The sequence below is a fragment of the Pelodiscus sinensis genome, chromosome 3 (genome assembly GCF_052426305.1).
Source record: "Pelodiscus sinensis isolate ZL-2025 chromosome 3, ASM5242630v1, whole genome shotgun sequence".
NCBI lineage: Eukaryota > Metazoa > Chordata > Testudines > Trionychidae > Pelodiscus > Pelodiscus sinensis.
The window spans coordinates 89,971,895-89,995,804 of NC_143054.1; the positions used below are offsets into that span (position 1 = coordinate 89,971,895).

The 23,910-nt window shown below is 42.8% G+C and overlaps 1 protein-coding gene across 17 annotated transcripts in view; it reads right to left on the bottom strand.

Moving 5' to 3' along the window:
- TRDN (triadin) overlaps positions 1 to 23,910 on the bottom strand; it is a 313,306-nt gene that overhangs the window by 169,773 nt on the left and 119,623 nt on the right. For 12 of the 17 annotated variants that reach the window (XM_089777236.1, XM_089777237.1, XM_089777240.1 and 9 more), the window contains exons 9-12: positions 22,114 to 22,170; positions 15,175 to 15,234; positions 12,712 to 12,906; positions 6,790 to 6,849 (exon numbers count right to left, since the gene is read on the bottom strand). In XM_089777236.1, coding sequence (XP_089633362.1) covers positions 6,790 to 6,849; positions 12,712 to 12,906; positions 15,175 to 15,234; positions 22,114 to 22,170 — 372 coding nt within the window. The remainder of the gene's footprint in view (positions 1 to 6,789; positions 6,850 to 12,711; positions 12,907 to 15,174; positions 15,235 to 22,113; positions 22,171 to 23,910) is intronic. The other 5 variants (XM_089777234.1, XM_075924089.2, XM_089777241.1 and 2 more) reach the window with 5 other exon arrangements.

The window sequence follows — 23,910 nt, forward strand, 5'->3', positions numbered from 1 at the left end:
TGTACTGCATGGGAGTCAGAGAGACACATAGTAAGCCCCTCCACTTGGGTGACTGCATAAAGGCATTTCACTATAGTAAGGCATATTCTCCCTGCAGTTTGCAGAGTCCATTGCCTATGGAGAAAAAGCTGGCCAAAGAGGAGGTGAGGATGAATGACTCCAGGCAGAGCAGGGCTAGCTCAACAAGGGGAGCAATCCTTTAACACAGTAATCCATTAGACTACATGTGCATGCAAGTGTCCATCCACATGAGGGAGGATTTTGCCCTTCCTAAGGATGTAAAAATAGAAGAGAAATCAAACCCCAGTGAAGCTACCACTCCAGAACATGAATTCCAGCCAATGTGATGTAAAACGCTGAGTAAGTAATGGCAAAGATTTTATTCAGAACAAAGCTCCACTCACATAAAAATAATGTCAAGTACATCTGACGTCCTGTAGGCAACTCACACTTTGAGAGTCCTTGGGACCCCTATGCCCCAAGAACTACACATTATGCCTAATAGGCACTGGCCTAATTGGAATCTGCTACACAGAGAACCAATGAAAACTGATGCTGTTAGCATCTCTAAAACCAGAACCACATATTAAGCTATCTAATTTCAGATGCACCTGAATTTGTTACCTGCTACTCACTTTTAGGCATTCATTGTAAGTAAATATTTACCCACTCTACAATTTACTGAAGGTCAGATGATGGACTTGTATTTATGCTGAGTAGCACTTTATCCTACAATAATCCATTCAGGATAAATGGGACATATTTCAAGGAAAAGGCTACTCAGGATGAATAAATTCAATACAATCCACTAGTAAACAGAGGCCTACAACTCATATAACATTGACAATTACAAGGACTCTCAGGCTACGTCTTCACTGGCATGATTTTCCGGAAATGCTTTTAACGGAAAAGTTTTCCGTTAAAAGCATTTTCGGAAAAGCATGTCTAGATTGGCAGGACGCTTTTCCGCAAAAGCACTTTTTGTGGAAAAGCGTCCGTGGCCAATCTAGACGCGCTTTTCTGCAAAAAAGCCCCGATCGCCATTTTTGTGATTGGGGCTTTTTTGCGGAAAACAAATCTCTGCTGTCTACACTGGCCCTTTTGCACAAAAGTTTTTCGGAAAAAGACTTTTGCCCGAACGGAAGCAGCATAGTATTTCCGCAAAAGCACTGACAATCTTACATGAGAAAATCAGTGCTTTTCCGGAAATTCAAGCGGCCAGTGTAGACAGCTGGCAAGTATTTCCGGAAAAGCAGTGACCAGTCTAGACACAGCCTCATTGTTGACGGAGTAAACTCATCAAGTAAGGTCAAGAAGGAATTTCCCCAATGATACAATGGTCCAAATGGAAGAAAGTTATAGATCTCAATTGTTCTCAGACACAGCTAGTCTAGACTATTTTTGGATAGAAATGACTTTATAAAATGGATCACTGGGCTCATCCAACATTGCTACTTAATAGATCTGATCCAACTCCTATTCATGTTCATAGATTTCAACTGAGAAGTATGCTCCTATCTATAGTATCTTGTTTTACTCTGCACAGTCTAGAAACTTAGAGTAGGTATACATGAACGACTCAGTTACTGAGAACAGTGCAATTATTTGAGTAGAATCAGGATTAGGATTCTTATTTAGTGACTGACTGGGGCAACAACTGACCACACTCACTGTACAACCACACTACAGAAGAAACATGGGGAAGATAGCTAAGGCATAGTTGGAGTAGCAGGGGAGAGGGGAATGTACCTTGGTAAAATGTTTTAGTTTCACCAAGAACAGAAGTGTCAGTTTGCACAATAAAGTCTCCAACCGTGAAGTCTACAGGAAATTGAAAAAACATGGAGTAAACAGACTATATTTCTCCCTCATTTACAAATATGCATCCTTACTAACTTCAGGGAAATTTCACAGATGTAAAAAAGGACATAATTTGGTCCAATATCTTTAGATACCCACCAGGAGGTTAAATATAAGAGTTATATTATTTAATTTTTATTTATTTGAAACACGTCAAATTATGTTGAAGGATATACTTTTTGTAATTCATGATGGTATAAAATTGTAAGAAAACTGAAATAATTTTATAGTGCAAGTGCCTAACATATTTGCCACCTAAGCAGGTATAATAAACAATTTATTTTTTCCTGTACATAAAAATATTCCATTATATTAAGAATAGACTATTTGGGAACATTGTAGGCATGAATGAAGTCCTCTAAAGCAGCAACAAATATTATTAAACAATAATGATGTTTACTCTTATGAATCCATGTAGTCTAACATAAGAATATAAGAACGGCCGTACTGGGTTAGACCAAAGGTCCATCTTGCCCAGTATCCTGTCTGCCGACTGTGGCCAGCACCAGGTGCCCCAGAGAGGGTGGATCGAAGACAATGATCAAGCGATTTGTCTCCTGACATCCTTCTCCAGCCTCTGACAAACAGAGGGCAGGGACACCAATTCTATCCCCTGGCTAATAGCCTTTTATGGACCTAACCTCCATGAAATTATCTAGCTTCTCTTTAAACTCTGTTATAGTCCTAGCCTTCACAGCCTCCTCTGGCAAGGAGTTCCACAGGTTGATTACATTGTTTTATACAGGGACAGTAAGTGTCTTATTTTCTATCCCTTTCTTAATAATTCCTAGCATCCTATTTGCCTTTTTGACCGCGATGCACACTGTGTGGAAGTTTTCAGAGAACTATCCATGATAACTCCAAGATCTCTTTCCTGATTTGTCATAGCCAAATTAGCCCACATCATACTGTACCTATAGTTGGGGTTATTTTTCCTGATGTGCATTACTTTATACTTATCCACATTAAATTTCATTTGCCATTTTGTTGCCCAATCACTCAGTTTGGTGAGATCTTTTTGGAGTCCCTCACAGTCTGCTTCTGTCTTGACTATCCTAAACACTTTTGTATCATCCACAAACTTTACCACCTCACCGCTTACCCCTTTCTTCAGATCATTTATGAATAAGTTGAAAAGGATTGGTCCCAGGACTGACCCTTGGGGGACACCACTAGTTACCCCTCTCCATTCTGAAAATTTACCATTTATTCCTACCCTTTGTTTCCTGTCTTTTAACTAGTTCTCAATCCAAGAAAGGACCTTCCCTCTTATCCCATGGCAATGTAATTTACACAAGAGCCTTTGGTGAGGGACCTTGTCAAAGGCTTTCTGAAAATTTAAGTATACTATATCTACTGGATCCCCCTTATCTGCATGTTTGTTAACCCCTTCAAATAACTCTAATAGATTAGTAAGACATGATTTCCCTTTAGAGAAACGGCGTTGACTTTTGTCCAACAAATTATATTCTTCTACATGCCTCACAATTTTATTCTTTACTATTGTGTCAACTAATTTTCCCGGTACTGAAGTTAGGCTTACCGGTCTGTAATTGCCAGGATCTCCTCTAAAGCTCTTTTTAAATATTGGTGTCATGTTGGCTACCTTCCAGTCATTAGGTATGGAAGCCGATTTAAAGGATAGGTTACAAACCACAGATAATAGTTCAGCAATTTCCCATTTGAGTTCTTTTAGAACCCTTGGATGAATGCCATCCGGCCCCGGAGATTTGTTAACATTAAATTTTTCTATTCGCTGCTATGCTGGGTAGAGGTGCAGTTAAATTCATTAATCTAACTTTTGAGACCTCCTGGTTAGGATAACCCATCTGCTGTTCAAGGTAAGAATACACAAGCTCACCTGGGAGATTAATTAAAGTAGGTTGGAAGGCTAATTAGTTAATAAGGTCATTAAAGTTACTGATAATGTGCTGCTGTTATTCTATATTTCTATACAAGAAAAGGAATTCAAAAGACTGGTACAGCTAACTAGGGGCCATTGTGAAATGAATATTGTGGCTTAGGAAGGGACTTTCGAGCTGCAGCTGGTAATGCCATTCTGAATGTTTTATGAAGAGTGCAGAACTGAGCATATCTGACCTTTACCTCACATCACCTCATCAGAGAGAAGTGAAGTATGGTATGGATGTTTCAGTGTTACTCTTCACTGGCTATGCACGGAATATGGCTTGTTTAATGAGAAATGCTTTATTTTACCTTTCACGGGTATCAATCAAAGTACTTAGTAACTACAATTCATTGAGTTGTACCTGAAGTGGTAAATAGATTTAACAGGATTAAAAGTAATAGCCATACAACCAGTTGTGAGGGATAGAGTACAGCATGGATCCTCTTTTAGACACCCTTTTATATGGCAATAGTCAACCTTTATGAGCTAGAGTAACTTCATGAACAATAAGAGTCACAGAGAAGCTCAAAGTGTTATGGCTTCCAGACCTTTCCCGCTTTCTTGTTTACATCGTGATGCTGCTTCAATATGACTGTATCATCATATTTAGAGACAATACCATGAGGCTAACATGGGTATTTTCTAAAATTCTACTTGATGCAATCTCTCTCTTCTCTTCCCTTACCCCTACGCCTTCCAATTTCCTAGCTGTTGGGAAGGTCAAGACAAATTTATCTCAACAAGTCTGGTTCCTTTATAGAGAAACTCTGCTGTGCCTCAGGGGTGTATCAAGCAATGTAGGGAGCGCTTCTGTGAAGAATGTTCTGCTTGGAGAGCAGGCAAAACAAAATGAGCTGCAGCCATCCTTGCAAATGCCAGAAGAGGCACAAGTGAGATCCCGAAGAGCCCCATGAAGCTATATTAAATATTTTTACTAATCAGGGTCTCTGAAAGCATGATGAAGGTTTATTAACCATTTTGTCAATCTGACTGCAGTTCCAGACCAGTGCCCTCCACTTGCGTCTGATTTCCATGACAGGACTTGAGCCAGTGTAACATTTTCCTCTCTTTCCAACTAGCCTTCTCTCCTGTCTTCATTGGTGCGGGTGGAGAGGGGGGAGGGAAAGGAGGGAAGGGGACAGGGAAAGGAAGGATGGAGAAAACAAAATGGACACTCTACCTTTTTCTCCAAAAATCCTATGATCTTTGAAGGGAAATGAGAAACCTGCTCCTTCTCTCTCCCTAGTTTGGCACAGGGCAACCTGTACATATTTCTCCCATTCTGCTGCTGCCCCCTTCACTACCAGTTGCCTTTTTCTGGGGTAATTCAGAAGGAAAGCATCTATGGTAGGAAGATTCCTCAGGACAAATAAGGAAAAAGCAGGGAGTACTAATTGATACATCTAAGTCTAAAATGGATGTGTAACCTCTTGAACAAATAAGTATTTACGCAAAGCTTGACTGATTTCATATCCCTCCCTCGGTATTGAAACTTTGGCTGTTCCCATAAAAACTTCAGCAAATTTTGTTTCATTTAAAGTATATATGACCTCTTCCTAAGATTATGTCATCCATGACATAGTTGTACTTCTGCTAAACACTTAGCACCATAATTCCTGGAAAACTATCAGTTAAATAAGATTAGGACAGTTGAACTCACTTAGACTATGTCTACACTGAACATTTATTTCAGAATAAGCTATAGTTATTCTGAAACAGTTTATTTCAAAACAGCCCATCTACACCACAGAGACGCCTCAAAATTAATCGAAGGCAGGCTTCCCTAATGTAGATGTGCTATCTCGATTTTGAGCCCCAGGAGGAATAATTTAGAATGGCCCTGAAGAGGGGCTATTTTGAAATATCAGAAGTAGAGCGTCTACACACGTTTTATTTCAAAATAGCTATTTTGGAATAGGCATTATTCTATGTAGAATGAGGTTTACAGAAGTCAGAATAAGCTGTCCGTTATTTCAAAATTATTTTGAAATAACGGAATTGCTGTGTAGATGCTCGCGTAGTTATTTCAGAAAAATGGCCATTATTCCAAAATAATTTTGCTGTGCAGACACACGCTTAATGTCATGGGGCCAACTCAATTCTCAGTCATTAACAGTGGTTCTCACTGAGCTACACGGAGCCATGTAAATTAGTGTATTCGGCATAGTCAAAGAAGCGGGGATTTAAATAATCCCCGCTTCATTAAAATAAACATGGCCACCGCACTGTGCCAAAGATCAGCTGATCCGACATAGTGCAGCAGTCTAGACGCAGATTTGTTGGCTGGGGAAGGCTTTGCCGACCGATCCTGTAACCTCGTTTCATAAGGCATAAGGGATCGGTCAGCAAAGGCTTCCCCAGCTGAAAGATCCACATCTTGACTGCCACGCTGTGTCGGATCAGCTGATCATCGGCACAGAACGGTGGCCATGTTTATTTTAATGAAGTGGGGATTATTTAAATCCCCGCTTCTTTGACTATGTTGAATACACCAATTTACATGGCTCCGTCATTGGAGCCATGTAGTCTAGATACACCCAAGGTGTGTCAGAGGAGATATGTGTGTGTGTCAAAGAGGAGCTAAAGAAAAAAGTTACAGATGAGGTAAAAATTTTCACACATAAAAAGCAATGATGATTTTCAATGCAGTTTCAGTTCTTATAAAATTAAGTATATTGGACTTATTGTTTGTGGAAAAAACATATTAAGATGTTATTCTAGTCTTCTGCACCTTTCTTGGCACAAAAGGATGATGGTAGATTTTAGCACTTTCTACAGTTTTCCATTGACTTCACTTTTAAGTTACCCTTAATTTTAATTCATGCAGTTGCAGAAAGAAAAATTAAAAGCTCTGATAGTACAGCCATTAGTTGTTATGCTTTATTAAAAAATTCTACTTGCACACTTCTGCAATTTTGCAGCCTTTTAAAAATACAAAACAAACTTTAGTGCATAAAGAAGCAGAATCTGTCAGAAAAACAAAGACTAGTAGAACAGAGTTCAATGATATATGAAGGTACCTGTATAAAAATCCCTGTGTGCAAACATGTCAATCACATAGCGACAGAATGCATATTGATCTAACAGAGCAGAAAGGAAAAAAGAGCAATGAGAAATTAAGTTTAAAGGCCTTTTTACCCCCCATGCACACTGAAGACAAAGCTCAGCAGTGACAAAACATGTTTTTGGCTATTTTTGTGATTTCTCTCAGTATTTTTTCCAGACTTTAAACAGTTTTCTCTTTCTTTCAGTACTGGTTGCATGGGGTACTGAGGCCAAATGGGTTTGTATTAACCTAGAATTGTGAATCTTTCCTTGGCTTATTACTAAATCATAACCAGCCCACCCACAAAATGACTTGCAGTGAGTATATGCAGAGAGCAATTCTGCAGAGTGCAGGACATGAACCGGCACTCCTGCACTGCTGCTCAGCCTCCTGACCCCCAATATTACCCCTGTGCAGGACATGATCAGTAAAGAGAAACTTGTATAGGTCCTGTGCATTAAGAGGGAACTTCATCCAAAATGCATAAAATCACCCACTCTTTGGCAACAAATAATCAGGTAAACTGAGGATCAAGTTTAAACTTTAGAGCCAATCCTGCAAACACTCCCAAGTGTAGTGCTTATGAACAAGGGCTGTTCCTTGAAGTCAATGATATTCACAGTAGAAAAGCAATGGCAGGACCACCCACTTAGTTCTGAATTTCCTCACGTTAGCGGCCTTAAGAGAGAACTGTTATATCATTTTCAATTTTAGTTTCTGAACATGTCTCAGTGAGTTATTTATATTGTTAATTACTGGTTACCTTTAAACAGAAGACCCCAAAGTCCTCAGAGGCATGTACAAAAGTTCAGCCCACCTGTAAACTGATTTTGCCAATAGACCGAATGGCTTCTGTAGACCCATAATATTCCTTTTTAACTATTCACATTTAATAACATTTTATAATGGAATATTTTATTAATATGATTTTAGGGACTTTTGAAAATCCAATAAGAAAGAGAGAATGATACTCAACAGGAATATAAATAGAACCATATGTACTCTGCAATTCAGCAGCTATGAAAATTGCCACAGAATCATGCTTTAGATACTAAGTGCTTTTTTTTTAAGTCATGAAAGCTAAGAAGTTCAGGGTATCCTTAGGGATTTCAGGTATATCTACACCACAAATGAAGGTGTGATTGCAGTTCAGACTAGCATACCCACATTAGCCTTAATCTAGCTGGTGGGTAGTAATGATAGTAAGGACATGGCGTCATGAGTTGTCATGAGCGTTAGCCACCCCAATAGGAACCCACCAGGAGCTCTTGGCAGATTCTGTGTTTGCAGACCTGTGCCCTTGTTTCTTCCCTAATACTGTCCTGGCACCTGTCCTTGCTAAACTAACACCCCTTTATTTGTGGTATTGATGTTCTTTAAGTCAAAACAGTGTCCAAGAAATGCTGAGCACTGATTGATTTTAACTTTAGGCACCCAGTGTTAAAAACATTGGTCCAAGTTTCTAACATTTGCAATGATGAAGAAAACAGGTCATTTAGGGACTGAGTGCAAACTGATTACAGGAATGGCTCACTGAGTCTGCAGTTAGATAGAAACTATAGCTCTAATGGAACGGAAAACTGCCCCATTCATCTCCAAGGGATGCTATTTTTGAAAGCTAATGATGACAGTTCAAATGTCAGTATTGTTTAGCCATTCATTATTTTAGGATTTACATCCAGTTGGAGGACTTCTTCAGCAATTCCAGACGGTCTTCCAACCCTTCCTATCATAGGTGTAAAAAAAAAAAAAAAAAAAAAAAAACACCCTCTACTCATTTACCAAAGTGAGCAGCTTTGACAAATTCTCTGATGTAATTATGTGTGTTTTTTAAAAGATAAAATTATGCCAGATATTGAATAGTGTACATTTTAGAACAAACATGAATTCAATTATAAAATTACATCATAGAAATTATATGGTGCTGATGCTGTTATTCACTTTGGGTATGTCTACACTACAGCAATATTTCGAAATAGCTTATTTCGAAATAATGCGTCTACACACAAAATGCATTTTGAAATAGTGTTTTGCTATTTTAAAATAGCGCGTCCACATTGAGTGGATGCTGAATCGCATTTAAGGCTGGCTGGAACCAGGTCTGGCAGGGCATCAGGTCAGGAGTTACTTTGTGTGGCTGCTGCCCGAGGCTATCTGAGGCTTGTGCTTAAAGGGACACCCCACCGCAAACAGCCAGTTCTCAGCTTTCTCTGTTTGCTTGCCTAACCTTGATGAGGGACAGTAAAGCTTTTTGTCTGTGTATGCTCTGGTTGCCCTCACTCGGGACACCACAGCACTCTGCAACATGGACCCAGAGCTGCTCCTGGGCACTCTGGTGCTTCTCATGGACATGTTGCTGTGAGCCTGGCTGCACTTTCTTCAGGCTGCCATCTGGGAGGTCCATCGGGGGGCTGTGAGTATCCAGGAGGCCCTGCGGGAGAGCTTACATCCTGAGGAGCACTAACAGTCTCCCTGGTCTGCCCCACTGGGGGCTTGTGCTTTATCCCAATCTCACGTCCTTCCACTTACCCCTTCCTAACCTCCCTCCTGATGTCAAATAAAAAACACGTATTTTCATGAACACAAACTCTCTTTATTTAACAAAATTGGGGGGGAGGGATGAAACTCTGGTGAGACTAGAGAAAGGAGGAAGGAGAGGGGAGAAGAGAGGGTGGGAGAGGGGAGGAGGAAACCTGGGAGGAGGGAGCTGGAAGGGGGAAGCAAGGAGAAGAAGGAAGAGGGAAAGCTCAGGGCTCAGGGTTTCACCAGACCAACTTGATTTTCATGCAAACCTGCTCCTGGGTTCTCATGTGGCCTTTGGTGGCCAGGCTGGCAGCTATCCTGACGTAGATGGCTGCATTCCTCCATCTAGTGTGGAGATCATGAACGTTGGGGGCATCCCCCCCAAACCTGAATAAAGTCCATGATCTCCACCCTGGACCAGGAAGGCGCCCGCCTTCTCCGGGCCCTGGCAGGCTCCTGGGAGCTGGAAGACTAGTCATGGGGAGTGGTGGAGGGCTGGCTACCTGTGGCTCGCTGGCTCATGTTTTGGGGCCACTGGGTCGGGGCAGTGACTGCTGGCTCTGGGCTAGCAGGCTTGGAGCTGGCACAGGCACTGTGGCCAGAGTCAACACCTTTAAGTGCTCCAGGGACGGGGGAGGGAGAGGAGTGTTCTTGATTGAGGCTGGAGTGGCCACCAGGGCACCCTGGGAAGGCTGGAGGCCTCCTATTTCGAGATGAGTGTCTACACAGCACTTATTTCAAAATAGCTATTTCGAATTTGGCGTTATTCCTCGTGGCATGAGGTTTAATAAATTCAAAACAAGTGCTCCGCTATTTCAAATTAATTTTGAAATAGCCGTTTGGCTGTGTAGACACTAGTAAAGTTATTTCAAAATAAGGGCAGTTATTTCGATTTAACTTTGCTGTGTAGACGTAATCTCTCATATCTAATTCCCCCAAACCTCAATGTTTAATTAATCAGAAGCTGCTGCAGGATTTCCCTTTGTTGCCCTAGAGTGCTGCAGAATCTCGAGACCCTTGCTATAAAATACATATCAAGCTGTCCATGGAGTACAAAGATCCTTGACTATAAACAGTTCTTGTGAAGCCTTTAAGGTCTATTATATCAACTTGTAAAGGGCTGCAAAAAATAAACCTTTTTCTGATATTCCAAAAGCAGCCGGAAAAACTATTTTCTTAAAAAAAATTCTCAATATTTATTTATAAAGATATATAGTTCATTTGGATTGGGTAGTCTCTTGACCAACAAATACTTAGGGACTTTAAGATATTTGGCTGGAACAAGTGCATGAAGTCTGTGCACTAAAATAAAGATATTATCTGAATCAATAAAAGGACAATGAATCTCTCTCAAAATTAAAGGCCTATCCAAAGCCCACTGAAGGCAATGGAAGGACTCCCATTGACATCAATGGGTTTTAGATTAGGGTCAAAAGACATTAGTCCCTTATTGACTAGAAATCTCTACCACTTTTCATGTATATGAAAGGAGACCATTTTTAAACTTTGGAATGCAAACATAGATCTGGACTACTTTATTTCTCCTGTATATTTCTGTAATTTTAAAAGTCAAAAGTGTTTTTTTTTAATTACATCTGGGTGAAGATATTTTATGATAAATTTCAGCCCTCAGCAAATTTTTGGCATTACTTAAATCCTGAAAACATTTGTAATGGAAACTCAATCACAATATAGAATTACAGAAGAATGACTAACACCATGTACTGTTGCATATGAAACAGTAAGTTAACCATGTTCCCATTTATGTCACTGGAAAATTTCTTTCAATGATATCAATGCAAGAAACATGCCTTCAGGATTTCAAATAAAGATGCAATTTTCCAGTTGATTCTTGAAACTTCAGGGCTAAAGATTCAATTTAACAGAAAGTTTCCCACACTGGAGGTGAATTGATTTGGAAACATCTAACATTTACCAGTGTTCTTACATATGTTCAGTCACCTTGAATCTGAACCAATTGCTTGGAGCCTGATTCTGAAAAAAAGTGATGAGTGCATCCTACAATAAGCTGAGGTCCTAACACAGTGAACAGGTCAAAGCCATCAGAGTGCGGTCAAAGCCATCAGTAGGAGTTCAGTCTCCTACTATCCCAAAAGGCTCTGGTGTTTCCCGTGAAAACTAAATTTAGTTGGAATGTAAAAAATGCTAATGCAACAGCTTATCAATGCCAGGAAAGGAGCTATGTTTTTCCTAGGCCTCTAAATCCTTTAATTATTTTCAGAGGTCTAAAATATATGCATTAGGTAAAATAAAACAACCCCTCACATGGGCCAATGATGACAACCCAGACATTATGGATGAAACTGCTTGGGCAGATTCTTGCCTCACTGACTTCAAAGAGGCTCTGCACAGACACATGGGTATGCTCACAGGTATCAAGATTTAGGGTACATGAGGTACCTCTGCCTCTGGTTATATCATAGTAAACCACAGCCTGTAGTGTGGCTGAATTATAGCAGGCCAGATTCTGCTAACCTTATTCAAGCTGAGTTGGATTTTATTACATAAATTGTCACAGTGTACGCAAAGCACAGCTCAGTGTGAATGGAGAGTAGTAGAATCCAGCCTGACTGTTGCAGAGATATGCTTTTAGTGAATACCCACCCATTATGGAACTAATTCATTTGCTCCCTCCTATGAGAACAACAATTCTTTTAAATTCAGTTGAAATCTGGAACCCGGTCATGTTTCCAGACTACATCAAGTCACATGAGGCATTACCTTGTCATTGTGTTGTACAAAGCGTGGTTTAGCCTGATGTAATAAAAATTATACATTCCACTCTATCAACTGTAATTTTTGTCATAGTTAAGCAGAAAAGATACACAATTGTAGAATCAAAATATACTTCCTGGTAGGCCACTAGGTAACTCATACTTAATCAAATTAATGTCACTATTAATTCAACATGTCACATTCTCTTTTTACTAAAAAAATCACTAAAAATCACTAAAAGGGCTAATTTCTAATAAAGGGCAATTTAAAAACCACCCAATTTTAGCATTAAGATCTAAGATCTGAATATCTTACTCAACTCTTCTGCTCCAAAATGTTCAGTAACTGTGAAAACTGGCCCTTGTTGTCTGAATGAAACATTCACATGCAAAATGAATCTTTAGTTATGCCAGTAACATTTGTCATGCTGGTGGATTAGCTTAAGAACCTTTGTTTTTGTGTGTGTTTTGTTTCCATCTAGTGACCTGAGACCCAATGGGGATTGAAAGATACTATTATTTTCTTTTTCCATATATGAAGATTTGACTTGGTCTCTGCCAGCTTACACATCATTGTCTCTGCTTCTTCCCTACTACTTTTTTAGCATCTTCGGCTGTTTCCTCCTGGTTTTGTTTACCTTTCTTTTCCGATTTTGTTTCAGCCTTCACTGCTTTCTCCTCTTTCACTTTCGGTTTTGCCTTTATTAATCCAGCTTCCTCTACTTTTGTTTCTGTCAGCTTGCTTTTTTCAACTGTCTTTGATTCTTCTTTTCCATCTTTCGTGTCCTTTTTAACTTTTTCGTCAACTTTGGGGCTCTTCACTTTCTTTTCTTCTGAATGTAAAAAAGAAATGTAAAAATAATTTTTCCTAAATAATAACACCAAGCACCTTTTTAATTCAAATTGGTGTAATGTATTATTCCTTTAGTGTTAACAATGTACAAAAAAATAAAAAAATTATAGATAGTCCCTGCTGTAAACAGCTTACAAATCTAATCATGATGGATACAGAGAACAAGACAGAATGGGAAGCCCAAGGGAATGAAGGCATATAAATCACTCTAAACAAACTAGTGGATAAAATACTCAACAATTCTATACCTTTTATAAACTGTATTAATCATATATGTGGGGCCTTTCATTATATGAAGGGGAAGAAGTGAAGTGATTCCTTCCTGATGATGCTAACAGCTTCTTCTGTTACAACAGGCAACTCACAATCACTTTCTGTTTCTGCTACCTAATCTTTAATACTAGAGATAATGACTTTGCTGTTCCTTTCTAATATAATACATGACATTTTCAACTTTTTAATCTTTTCTACTATCAATTGATTTTCAATTCAACACAAAAAGTCAATTTTCCAGCTTTTTTCCACGTCAACCCTTTTCCAGAGTGAGTTTCACTTTTAATGTACCAGCATTTTCTGATTTACATTTCCATGGAAAATTTTCTGATCAAGTAATGAAATACACTTCACAAGTTGTGAATGTTTGGGAATTACAAAATAATTGTATTTCTTTGAATTATGTGTAAAAGAGGACACACAAAAATATAAAATACCCTATAAATCACTCATTAAAGTCATTAATTTCAGTGGAGCTATAGCAGGCCTATATGACTCGGTCTGTGATAGTCAGGAATGTGTTCTGACTCTTAGTTCATTGTACTAACCACTAGACACGCTGACCATGATTCAGCCAGGCAAACTGTAGTAATGTCAAGGTGGATCAGGTCCCCTGGATTCTGGCCTTGCAATCCAACCATATATGTAGCCAGTCATTAATGGGAAAATCATCTCTAAGAACTACGATATGGTACAATGTCTTGTTTAGATAGGTCAGGCTAGGCCTCATCTACAGTGCATAAGCTGCAGTTTTTTACAACATCTTCTCTTAATAAAATCATTGTGATTATTAACAGTATCTAGCCTGATCTGGTAATAGATTTTCAGAGTCCTTTTTATTTTTAAATGGTTCCCTCTAATTAAGAATGTCCACAGTACACTTCTGCCAGTGTATACAGTAACCTTGCCAATCTTATGATACCTTGAATCTGGAGAATGATCTCAAGTGTGGTAATAATGAATGTCATAATTTCATGTGGCAATGTTGTGACATCATCATATGTCATCATAGCCTCACTAACAGTTGCTATTCCCACCATAGACTGTACCAGGTTGGCCTCTGGACAAATACACATTAAAGATTGTAGAAGCTGCTAATGATAGTTTTCATATCTAAGGGTCTATCTGACATACAGTCTGCAGATGGAATGGCAGGTACTTAACACCTTACAGGATGGGACACAAAATAGGCAACATGTCTAATCAAGGCACTAACTTGGTTCTTCAGAGACCCAAGCTCCAAAGTGTGTGTATATGAAAGCCTGTAAATGAAGTTGATGGGAGCTGAGGGCATGTGTTGGAGTGGAGAACTTAGCTCTTTCCAAATGTGCTGCTTCTGTAACCTTCAAGTTTATTTGACCCTGAAGCAATGTTAGAAGTTGCTGCAAAACTCCTGTCTCCCATATTGCTGTGGTACAGCAATTTCCACTAAGCTACTGGACCTATTAAACTGAAATTAACTATATGGACACTGAAATTACTAATGACACCGGAATAATATTTAGATGAGAGCCAATTCCTAACTCTACACAAGGTCACAACACTACTAAAATTCATAGGTGCTTGATCCAGGAATGCTGGAGATGCTGCTGGCTTGAAGTAGTTTCCAATAAATAAAAGGGCTCACAGTTTGTTTTAATAGCTCTCAGCACCCCCATCATAAAATTGTTCCAGCATCCCTGCTGAAATTTCTGGCTGATTTTGTTCAGTACATTTAGGAAATGTCATTTACAGGCAAGCTTGCTCTTGACTTTTTTTATGATTCAGTAGCACATGATTTTATTTTCTTTATCTTAAAAGATCTATCTTTTGTACTATGCTAAAGCAGATTCAACAAGTGTATTTTATTTAATCAAAACTGCCTATATATAGCTTGCTTTCATACACATTCACTCTCTGCTGGCTCAAAATAAGGATTTAACTTTTCAGCATAAATTGTTGTAAAATCAAAATGCAATGAAAAAGGAATAATTACCTTTAGGAGGAGCTTTCTTTTCAATTTTTTCTTCTCTTTCAGGTTTGACTTTTTGAATGACTAAAAATGAATAAAAATATACTTTTCCTTACAAAATGTACTGTGAAAACTGAAGAAAAAGAGTTGCCAAAAGAATTGCCCCAGGATCATGACACATCTCATGAACCTATTTCTGTTTCATTCATTTACAATTTACTCCATATGTCCCTCTTTTTAAAAAGGGCTCCAACTTCTTTGAGTCAGTAACACAGATATACCCATATAAATTGGTGATGTTTTAGCAGCTCTAACACAGAGCTCTGAGTTGGCACAAGATTTTAATCACCTTTATATGAGGTTTCATTCTCTGATACAGAAATGTATCAAACTTCTACTCTGATACTTCTCTCCTTCCTCTCCTTGATTACCATGAAGCCATATTTTGCTGGAACAAAATGTCCCTGAAAGTTATCTTCACTTAATTTGAGAGACAGCTAAATAACAGTAGCATTCTCTTTCAACACATTCCACTCTGGAATGGACACTCAATGTAATGGTCTGTTGGGTATGTGCTTGTTAGCTGATTTGTTGAGATCGTGTTCTTGCAAATATAAGTTCTTGGGCCCTTTACCTGGGCAGAAAAGCTACTTTCAAGTCTGCTTACTCAGCCTTCAGAGGATCTCCTGTGTGTAGGGAGAATTTTAAGTGGTTTAGAACCACCACAATGACTTCTGTACTACAATGTCTCCCTGCAGCTGGCATTTCATTAAGTGCCTGGGCATCCTCATGCTCCGATGATCCCCACCAGCTGGAATGAGCCCTTAGCATTAGTAGCAGATGACATAACATAGAGCAAACCTCAGCTAAAGCTGAGAAGTGGCCTGACACATACTGATGTAGGAAACATGCTTGAGGGAAGGACGGCTCAAATTAAAGAGGTGTGCACTAAGCAACTCATATACAGGAGCTGTTCATGCACAGAATTCTCCCCTGGGATTTAGAGCTGTTCTATACTAGAAAATTAGGTTGATTTAATTAAGTAATTCAGGAGTGCAAAAAATCTGCAATCGAGTGGTGTAGTGAAAACAATCCCCATGTAGACAGCACTTGGTTGATGGAAAAATTCTTTCATGAACCTACTTACTGCCTCTCGGGGAAGTGGGTTATCTATGCTGATCTAATGGAAATGCTGATGGAAAATACCTCCCATCCTTGTCAATAGTGTCTATGCTGAAGGGCTCCAGCTGTAGTGGTGCAGCTGTGCCACTGCTGCATGTTTTAAGGGTAGACGAGCTTTTTAAGAGAAATGGATCGTAATATCTCCCTAGCTACTAATGCAGTCAAATCACCAACAGTTAGCTAAGCAGAAACATGTTGTCCAGTCACTCACTGGCACATTTAATACAACAAAAATGGAGAGACAGACAGATCACACATTAGGGTTGTCTGAACCTAATGGAGGTTTGGGAGAGGGATTTGGGAGGGAGCATGCAAACTCAAGCCTAAATTGAGTTTGCAAATTTTATTTTTTATGAAGACCACTCCTGGTTTACCTTAGGATGTACCTTTTTAAACAAAATAAAAAAACCTACTTTGATATTTAAGAAAAATGTGCTACACACTGAAGATAGAAAAGCTAACTACATTTCATCCCTCAAAAAGGTAAGGGATAGTGCTTGTCTTTTACAAATCATGTTCATTTTTTCATTTGCTCTCTCATTGTACTCTCACTTGCTTTTCCCACACCTTTCGTTAGAAGACACAAACGCAAAGCAATCTGATTCAGACATTGTAACTCACTGTCACTATGTTTGAACAGCTCCAAAATCAAGCAAAATTAATTGCTGAGAGCCTACTTTCATTTCACTAACATATAAATTATTCTAGATCTAATCAGTGTGGGTATGTCTACACTACAAGGTTAGTTTGAACTAACGGACGTTAGTTCGAACTAACTTTCATAGGCGCTACACTAGTGCTCCGTTAGTTCGAATTTAATTTGAACTAACGGAGCGCTTAGTTCGAACTAGGCAAACCTCATTCCATGAGGATTAAGCCTAGTTTGAACTTACTAGTTCGAATTAAGGGCTGTGTAGACCCTTAATTCGAACTAGTGGGAGGCTAGCCCTTCCCAGCTTGCCCTGGTGGCCACTCTGGCCAAAACCAGGGAAACTCTATTGCCCCCCTCCCGGCCCCGGAGCTCTTAAAGGGCCACGGGCTGGCTACACAGTTTGTGCCAGTTGCAAGGCTGCCAGCACCTGTGCCAGCACACCCAGCAGCTGACACCCATGAGCCAGCCACCCGATGCCCCCCAGCCCTTCCCCTCTTCCCAGTACCAGCCTGGCAGCTCCCAGGACACTGCCTGGGGCCGCAGGAGGCGGGCGCCCGCGTGGTCTAGTGCGGAGATCGTGGACCTCATCGAGGTTTGGGGGGAAGCCTCCAATGTCCACGATCTCCGCACTAGCCACAGGAACGCGGCAGTCTATGGCCGCATGGCTGCCAGCCTGGCCGCCAGGGGCCACCAGCGCAGCCGGGAGCAGGTGCGCTGTATGATCAAGGACCTGCGGCAGTCCTACTCCCGGGCCTGCCTGCCAGGGGCCAACCCGGAGGCGTGTCCCCACTTCCAGGCTCTGGACCACCTCCTGGGGGCTCATGCCGTCCCTGCCCCCCCGGGATGTGATAGACCCTGGGGCAAAGGGACCGCTCCAAGAGACGGAGGAGGAGGAGGAGGAGGAGGGCTCCGAGAGCCAGAAGCCTGCCGGCAGCCTGCCCAGGACCCAGGACCCCCGAGGCACCCCACAGAGCCGCTCGCCTGTGTCGTCCAAGGCAGGGGAGGCGTCCACCTGTGAGTACCATCATGCTCCCCTTTTGCGTACAGGGGGCTGGGGCGAAAGGGAGCCCCGGGACCGTGCGCCTGGGCCTTGCCCACCACGGAGCAGCAGCTGGGGATCCTGCAGGGGCCCTGGCCTTGCAGAGGGGAGCTGGGTTTCACACACCTGGGCCCCTGGGGTAATTGACCGCTGTTCTTGTTTCACCACAGCCGCAGCACCTGGGACTGCAGGGCGCACCACCCCGCCTGCAGCAGCCGCCCGCACCCGGGCAAACAGGAGAGCCAGGAACCAGGAGGAGTACCAGAGGTGGCTCCTCCAGTTCCTGGAGCAACAGCTCCGTCTCCAGGACCACTGGGTCCAGGAGGACCTGAGGCTGCGCCGGAGGAGCTTGGAGGCACTGGAGGAGCAGGGCCATGCCCTGCGAGGCCACCTCCAGAGCCTGCTCGACTGCTTCCCAATTCCTCCTGCTCCCCCTGCTCCCCCTCCTGCTCCCTCTGCTCCTCCTCCTCTTCCTCCTCCTCCTCCCCCTGTTCCCCCTGCTCCCCCTTCTGCTCCCGCTCCTGCTTCCTCCACACCCCCGTCCCTCCTACCCCACCCTCCACAACCATTCCCCACCAACGCTCCCGGACCCGCAGTGTTGCGAGACAGGAGAGGCAGCCGGACCCCCACCCCTGAGCTTTCCTTTCCCTTCCTCCCTTCCCTCCCCTTCCAGCTCCCTCGTCCCAGGTTTTCCCCTCCCCTCTCCCATCCTCCTTCCTCCCTCCCTCCCCCCACCCCAGTTATGTAAAATAAAAAGACGTTTTTGTTTGAAAAACAGGTGTCTTTATTTGACAGTAGGTAGGGAGGGGAAAGGGGAAGGGAGTAGGGTGGAAGAAGGCCCCAGTGGGGCATGCAGGGAGAGGTCAGTCCTCCTCCTCCACCAGGAAGCTCTCCCGCAGGGCTTTCCGGATCCGGACGGCCCCCCGCTGGGCTTCCCAGACGGCGGCGGTGCTGGGCTGACCGTGGTGGCCTGCCATGTGGTCAGCCTCAGCCATCCAGGCTGGCAGGAAAGCCTCGCCCTTTCTCTCACATAAATTGTGGAGCACACAACATGCTGCCACCACGGGAGGGATGTTGTGCTCGGCCAGGTCCAGGCGGGTGAGGAGGCATCGAAAGCGGGCTTTCAGTCACCCGAAGGCCCCCTCCACCATGATGCGGGCCCTGGTCAGCCTGGCATTGAAGGCCTGGCGGGAGGGATTGAGGTGCCCCGTGTAGGGCTTCATCAGCCACAGCTGCAGTGGGTAGGTGGCATCCCCCACCAGGCAGACGGGCATGTCCACGTCCCTGACCCTGATGTGGTGGTCGGGGAAGAAGGTCCCGTCCTGCAGCCGCTGGCACACGGAGGAGTTGCGGTACACCCGGGCTTCGTGTGCTTTGCCGGACCAGCCCACGTTAATGTCCGTGAACTGTCCCCGGTGGTCACACATGGCCTGCAGGAGGATGGAGAAGTACCCCTTGCGGTTGACGTACCGGGACGCCTGGTGTTCCGGGGCATGGATGGGGATGTGCGTCCCGTCGATGGCCCCCCCGCAGTTGGGGAAGCCGAGGGCACCGAATCCCCGGATGACGGCGTCCGGGTCGGCGAGGCGGACCACCCTGCGGAGCAGCACCCAGTTGATGGCCTTGACCACCTGCGGAGAGAGACACAACAAAGCGCCAATCAGTGGGGCGCCCGGGTGGCTGGGAGCATTCGTGCCCTGGAAGCAACCCCCCTGGTGGCGTGTAGTACGGCCGGGACAGACCGACCCCTCCTGTGCGGGGCGCTTTCCCCTCCTCCCGCCCCCCTTTGTCCCTGGGGCAGCCCATCCCCTCCTTGCAGCCCCCCCTCCCCCTCCGGCGTAGTGGCCGACGAGTGCCATACCTGCATGAGCACCGCTCCGACGGTGGATCTCCCCACGCCAAACTGGTTCCCGACGGATCGGTAGCTGTCCGGCGTGGAGAGCTTCCAGAGGGCGATGGCCACCCGCTTCTGGAGGGGGATGGCGGGCCTCATGCGAGTGTCCCTTCTGCGCAGAGCAGGGGCGAGCCACTCGCAGAGCTCCAGGAAGGTGTCCCTCCTCATCCTGAAGTTCTGAGTCCACTGTCGGTCTTCTCAGCGCTCCAGGACGATGCGGTCCCACCAGTCACTGCTGGTGTCCAGATGCCAGATGCAGGGGGCACGCTGGTGCCGGGGCGCCGCTGCGGCTCCTCCACGGCCCTCAGGGCAGCCAGGTGGAGAGGCAGGGGGCTGACGTGCACCAAGTGGTGCCAGGCAGCCTTGAGCCATTGTTGGCAGGCTTGCAGCAGCTAGTCCAGAAAGTGCACCAGAAAGTTCAGGGCAAGCTCTGGCTCCATGTTGCCACCTGCGGCGGCGTCCCCGAAGGGAAGCACCGACACAGACGGGCACAGAGACCAACGCTTTGCTGTCCCTTGGCGAGGTTGGCAAGCAAGCAAGAAAAGCTGAGAACCGGCTGTCCAGGGGGGTCCCTTTAAGCACGAGCCTCAGATAGCCTCAGACAGCAGCCACACAAAGCAACTACTGACCTGATGCCCTGCCAGAACCAGTTTCAGCCGCCCTTATATGCGCCCCTGCGTCCAATCAGTGTGGACACACTAGTTCGATTTAGCAAAACGCTAATTCGAACTAGTTTTTAGTTCTAGATGTGTTAGTTCGAATTAGCTTAGTTCGAATTAACTAATTTGAACTAAGTTAGTTCGAATTAGTGCTGTAGTGTAGACGTACCCTGTCTGACTAAATAACAAAGAAGACAAAGATTAGAGACCGAGGATTTGTCTTCACTGCAGAGTTTACCTGGATTAACCTAGCAAGGGAGTGAGTGTCTGCATCACAAAGTCCTACCCATTTTATCATCAGAGGGGTAGCCGTGTTAGTCTGAATCTGCAAACGCGGCGCCACAGGACTCCTCGCTGCCATTTTATCATGTCATCACTCATGCTGCTCTCATGCATGTGTATCTGGGATATATCCCGTAGTTCTTTAGATAGACTTTAGGACTCATTTCCACTCAATGGTGCCAACTGCAGGAGAATCTCTCTGTCTTTTGGGGGGAATTTTGGTGAGGCCACTGAGAAAGACATTGGAGGACCATTAGCACTTAACTGATTTTGCCTGAGCCATCACAGCAAAATGAATGGGTGCCAGGCAGAGTTAAATCAGAGTCCAAGCTCAATCTATTTCCAGACAAGTCAGGTAGCACTGGATTAATTCACTTCCAAGCCCTACTCAGCTGTTTTTCTGTGTCAATAGAAATGGGAAAGAGTGGCAGCTAACAAATAGTGAATAGTCCAGCTTGTCTGTGCTGCAAAGGTGAACCCTAGCCCAACCCAGTTAAATCAGAATCTGCTTCCCTAAAAAGTAAAGACAAAAGTAAATATGTAGGAACCTACAGTCAATTATCAAAGAATTATAAATGAACAAAATAAAGTGGTGGAGCAGGCTGAATGGATTCAGAAATTCTCCTATCCAAAGTACATTTTAAGATAGGAATATCCATTGAAAGAGTACCAGAAACCCACCTCCTCATGCTCTGTTTCCCCAGAATATATGTGGTAATTGAAAGATATATTATTTTTATCCAGTGCATATCTGCTTTGCTAGAGAGGAAAAGTGCAATTTCTGTCAGTGGAAAACTGTACAGACTATGTGTTTGAGCAAAAAGATTTTAATAAAAGCAAGAAAACAAACAGTTATTTTTGGATATAAGAGACGATTCGGAGCAAGAAATGGAAAACATCAACTTAGAAAAGTCTCCACTAAATTGAAACCTGATACAAGGGAGAAAGACTTTGTTGTAGTCAAATCCCTAAATCCAAGTTTGGAGAAATGGACAACAAGAAACACAAACACAATACTCAGAGACTCATTACTATATAGGAATGCTTCATGGACCCCTCGTGTTGTACAAGAAATATATGTTGTACAAAATTGAAGATAGGAACTGCTCAAGGCCTTTAGCCAAATAAGCCTGAGGAAAGATTAGTACATCATCAGATAAGTCATGCTGACTACAGACTCTAAACAGACCTCCTCACCTGAAAAGAAAAAAAAAACTACACCATAATACTAAATCTAAGAATTACCAACAATTACCTTTTGGAGGTGCTTTTTCAGTTTTCTCCTGTTTTTCTGGTTTGATTTTCTGAGCAACTAGAAATAAACAGACATGATACTGCACTTATTTAAAGATACAGAGTTCAGAAGAGCTAAGTGAGAATAAAAATATTTAAATTGACACCTGCATTCTGGGGTCTGATACCGTGAAGAAAGAACTAGGCAATTCAGCTACCATTAACTTCAACTCACAGGACTGTCCCCAAATTAGTGATCTCAAGTTTTGTGACATTTATGGATGTTGTTTATCTGAGTTCTTATTTAAAGCTCTACTTGGGAGGAAAGTGATGTTTCACTGACATTCTATGATTCTTTGCAAGAGGAAACACTGAAGATAGACTAGAGTTTCGCAGCCAGAGAGAGCTCACAGCTGAGAGCTATGCTCATTTCATTTGGAAGTAGCACAAAGCAACAGTAATAAAAGCAATAATAATCCTTCATTAATATATGGGGATGGAGAAAGAACTAACCCAGGAAGAGTGCATCTACACTGTGCCTGGAGCTTGAAGTAAGCCACATAATTTGAGCTACACAAATTTGTACACAAAATTTGTACACAAAATTATTTTTTAGTCAATTTCAAAATATCTTTTTTCAAAATTTGGTGCTGTCTACACAGCACTAATTTTGAAATAAATCGCTATTCTGAAACATCCCTTACTCCTCGTGGAATGAGGCTTACAGAGACATTGGAATAGTGAGCCAATTATATTTCGAAATAACAGGCGTGCTCAAAAGACAGAATAGCTATTTCGGGATACCTCTGGTATCCTGAAAGAGTATTGCAGTGTAGACATAACTGAATAGGTCAAGCAGTTCATGGAACTTCTCTCTCTCTCTCTCTCTTTTTCCAGTAGTCAGAGTCACATTTTGTAGCCCATAAGAAGGTGTATAGGTGCAAATTGCAATGTGGGTCCACTCTCTACCTGCAGCTAAAAAATGCCCTTGTCGCAGTTTTATAGAAAATGTCACTTTACTATCCATTTACATAAGGTTTTTGGGGTAAGACCAGTATTGAACAGCTCTGATTACACTAATGGCTTTTAACAAAATATAAAAAGGAAAAGGATTTATAGATAGCATTGATACATGGGACAGCAGGGGTGTGTCTAGATTACATGGCTCTGTTGATGGAGCCATGTAAAGTGGTTTACCCGACATAGTCAATGAAGCAGGAATTCAAATACTCCCCACTTCATTAAATAAAAATGGCCGTCACGCTGTGCCAACTATCAGCTGATCTGGCACAGCACAGCAGTCTAGACGCAGATCGGTCGACAAGGGAAGCATTTGTCATTTCACGAGGCATAACGGAGCAGTTGACAAAGGCTTCCCTTGTCGACCGATTCGTGTCTAGTCTGCTGCGCTGTGCTGGATCACCTGATTGTCGGCACAGCGTGGTGGCCATTTTTATTATAATGAAGCGGGGAGTATTTAAACCCCCGCTTCATTGACTATGTCGGGTAAACTACTTTAAATGGCTCCGTTGATGGAGCCATGTAGTCTAGACACACCCCAGATGTTTGTAGGACAGAACCAGTAGACTCCTGCCCTAAAGAATCAAGCACAATTTGGGGCATAAAATAAATGAGCAGTTCTACCTTAATAAGATGTGATGGGCCAGATGCAGGAAATTCTGAGTGAAATTCTATAACCCGTTTTACACAGGAAGTCATAATGGTCCCTTCCAGTCTTAAAAATGTACCAATCTTAGATCTGCTCAAATAGTAATAATAGTAAGAATGCGAACACTGAAGTTCATGCGAAGTTGTGCAC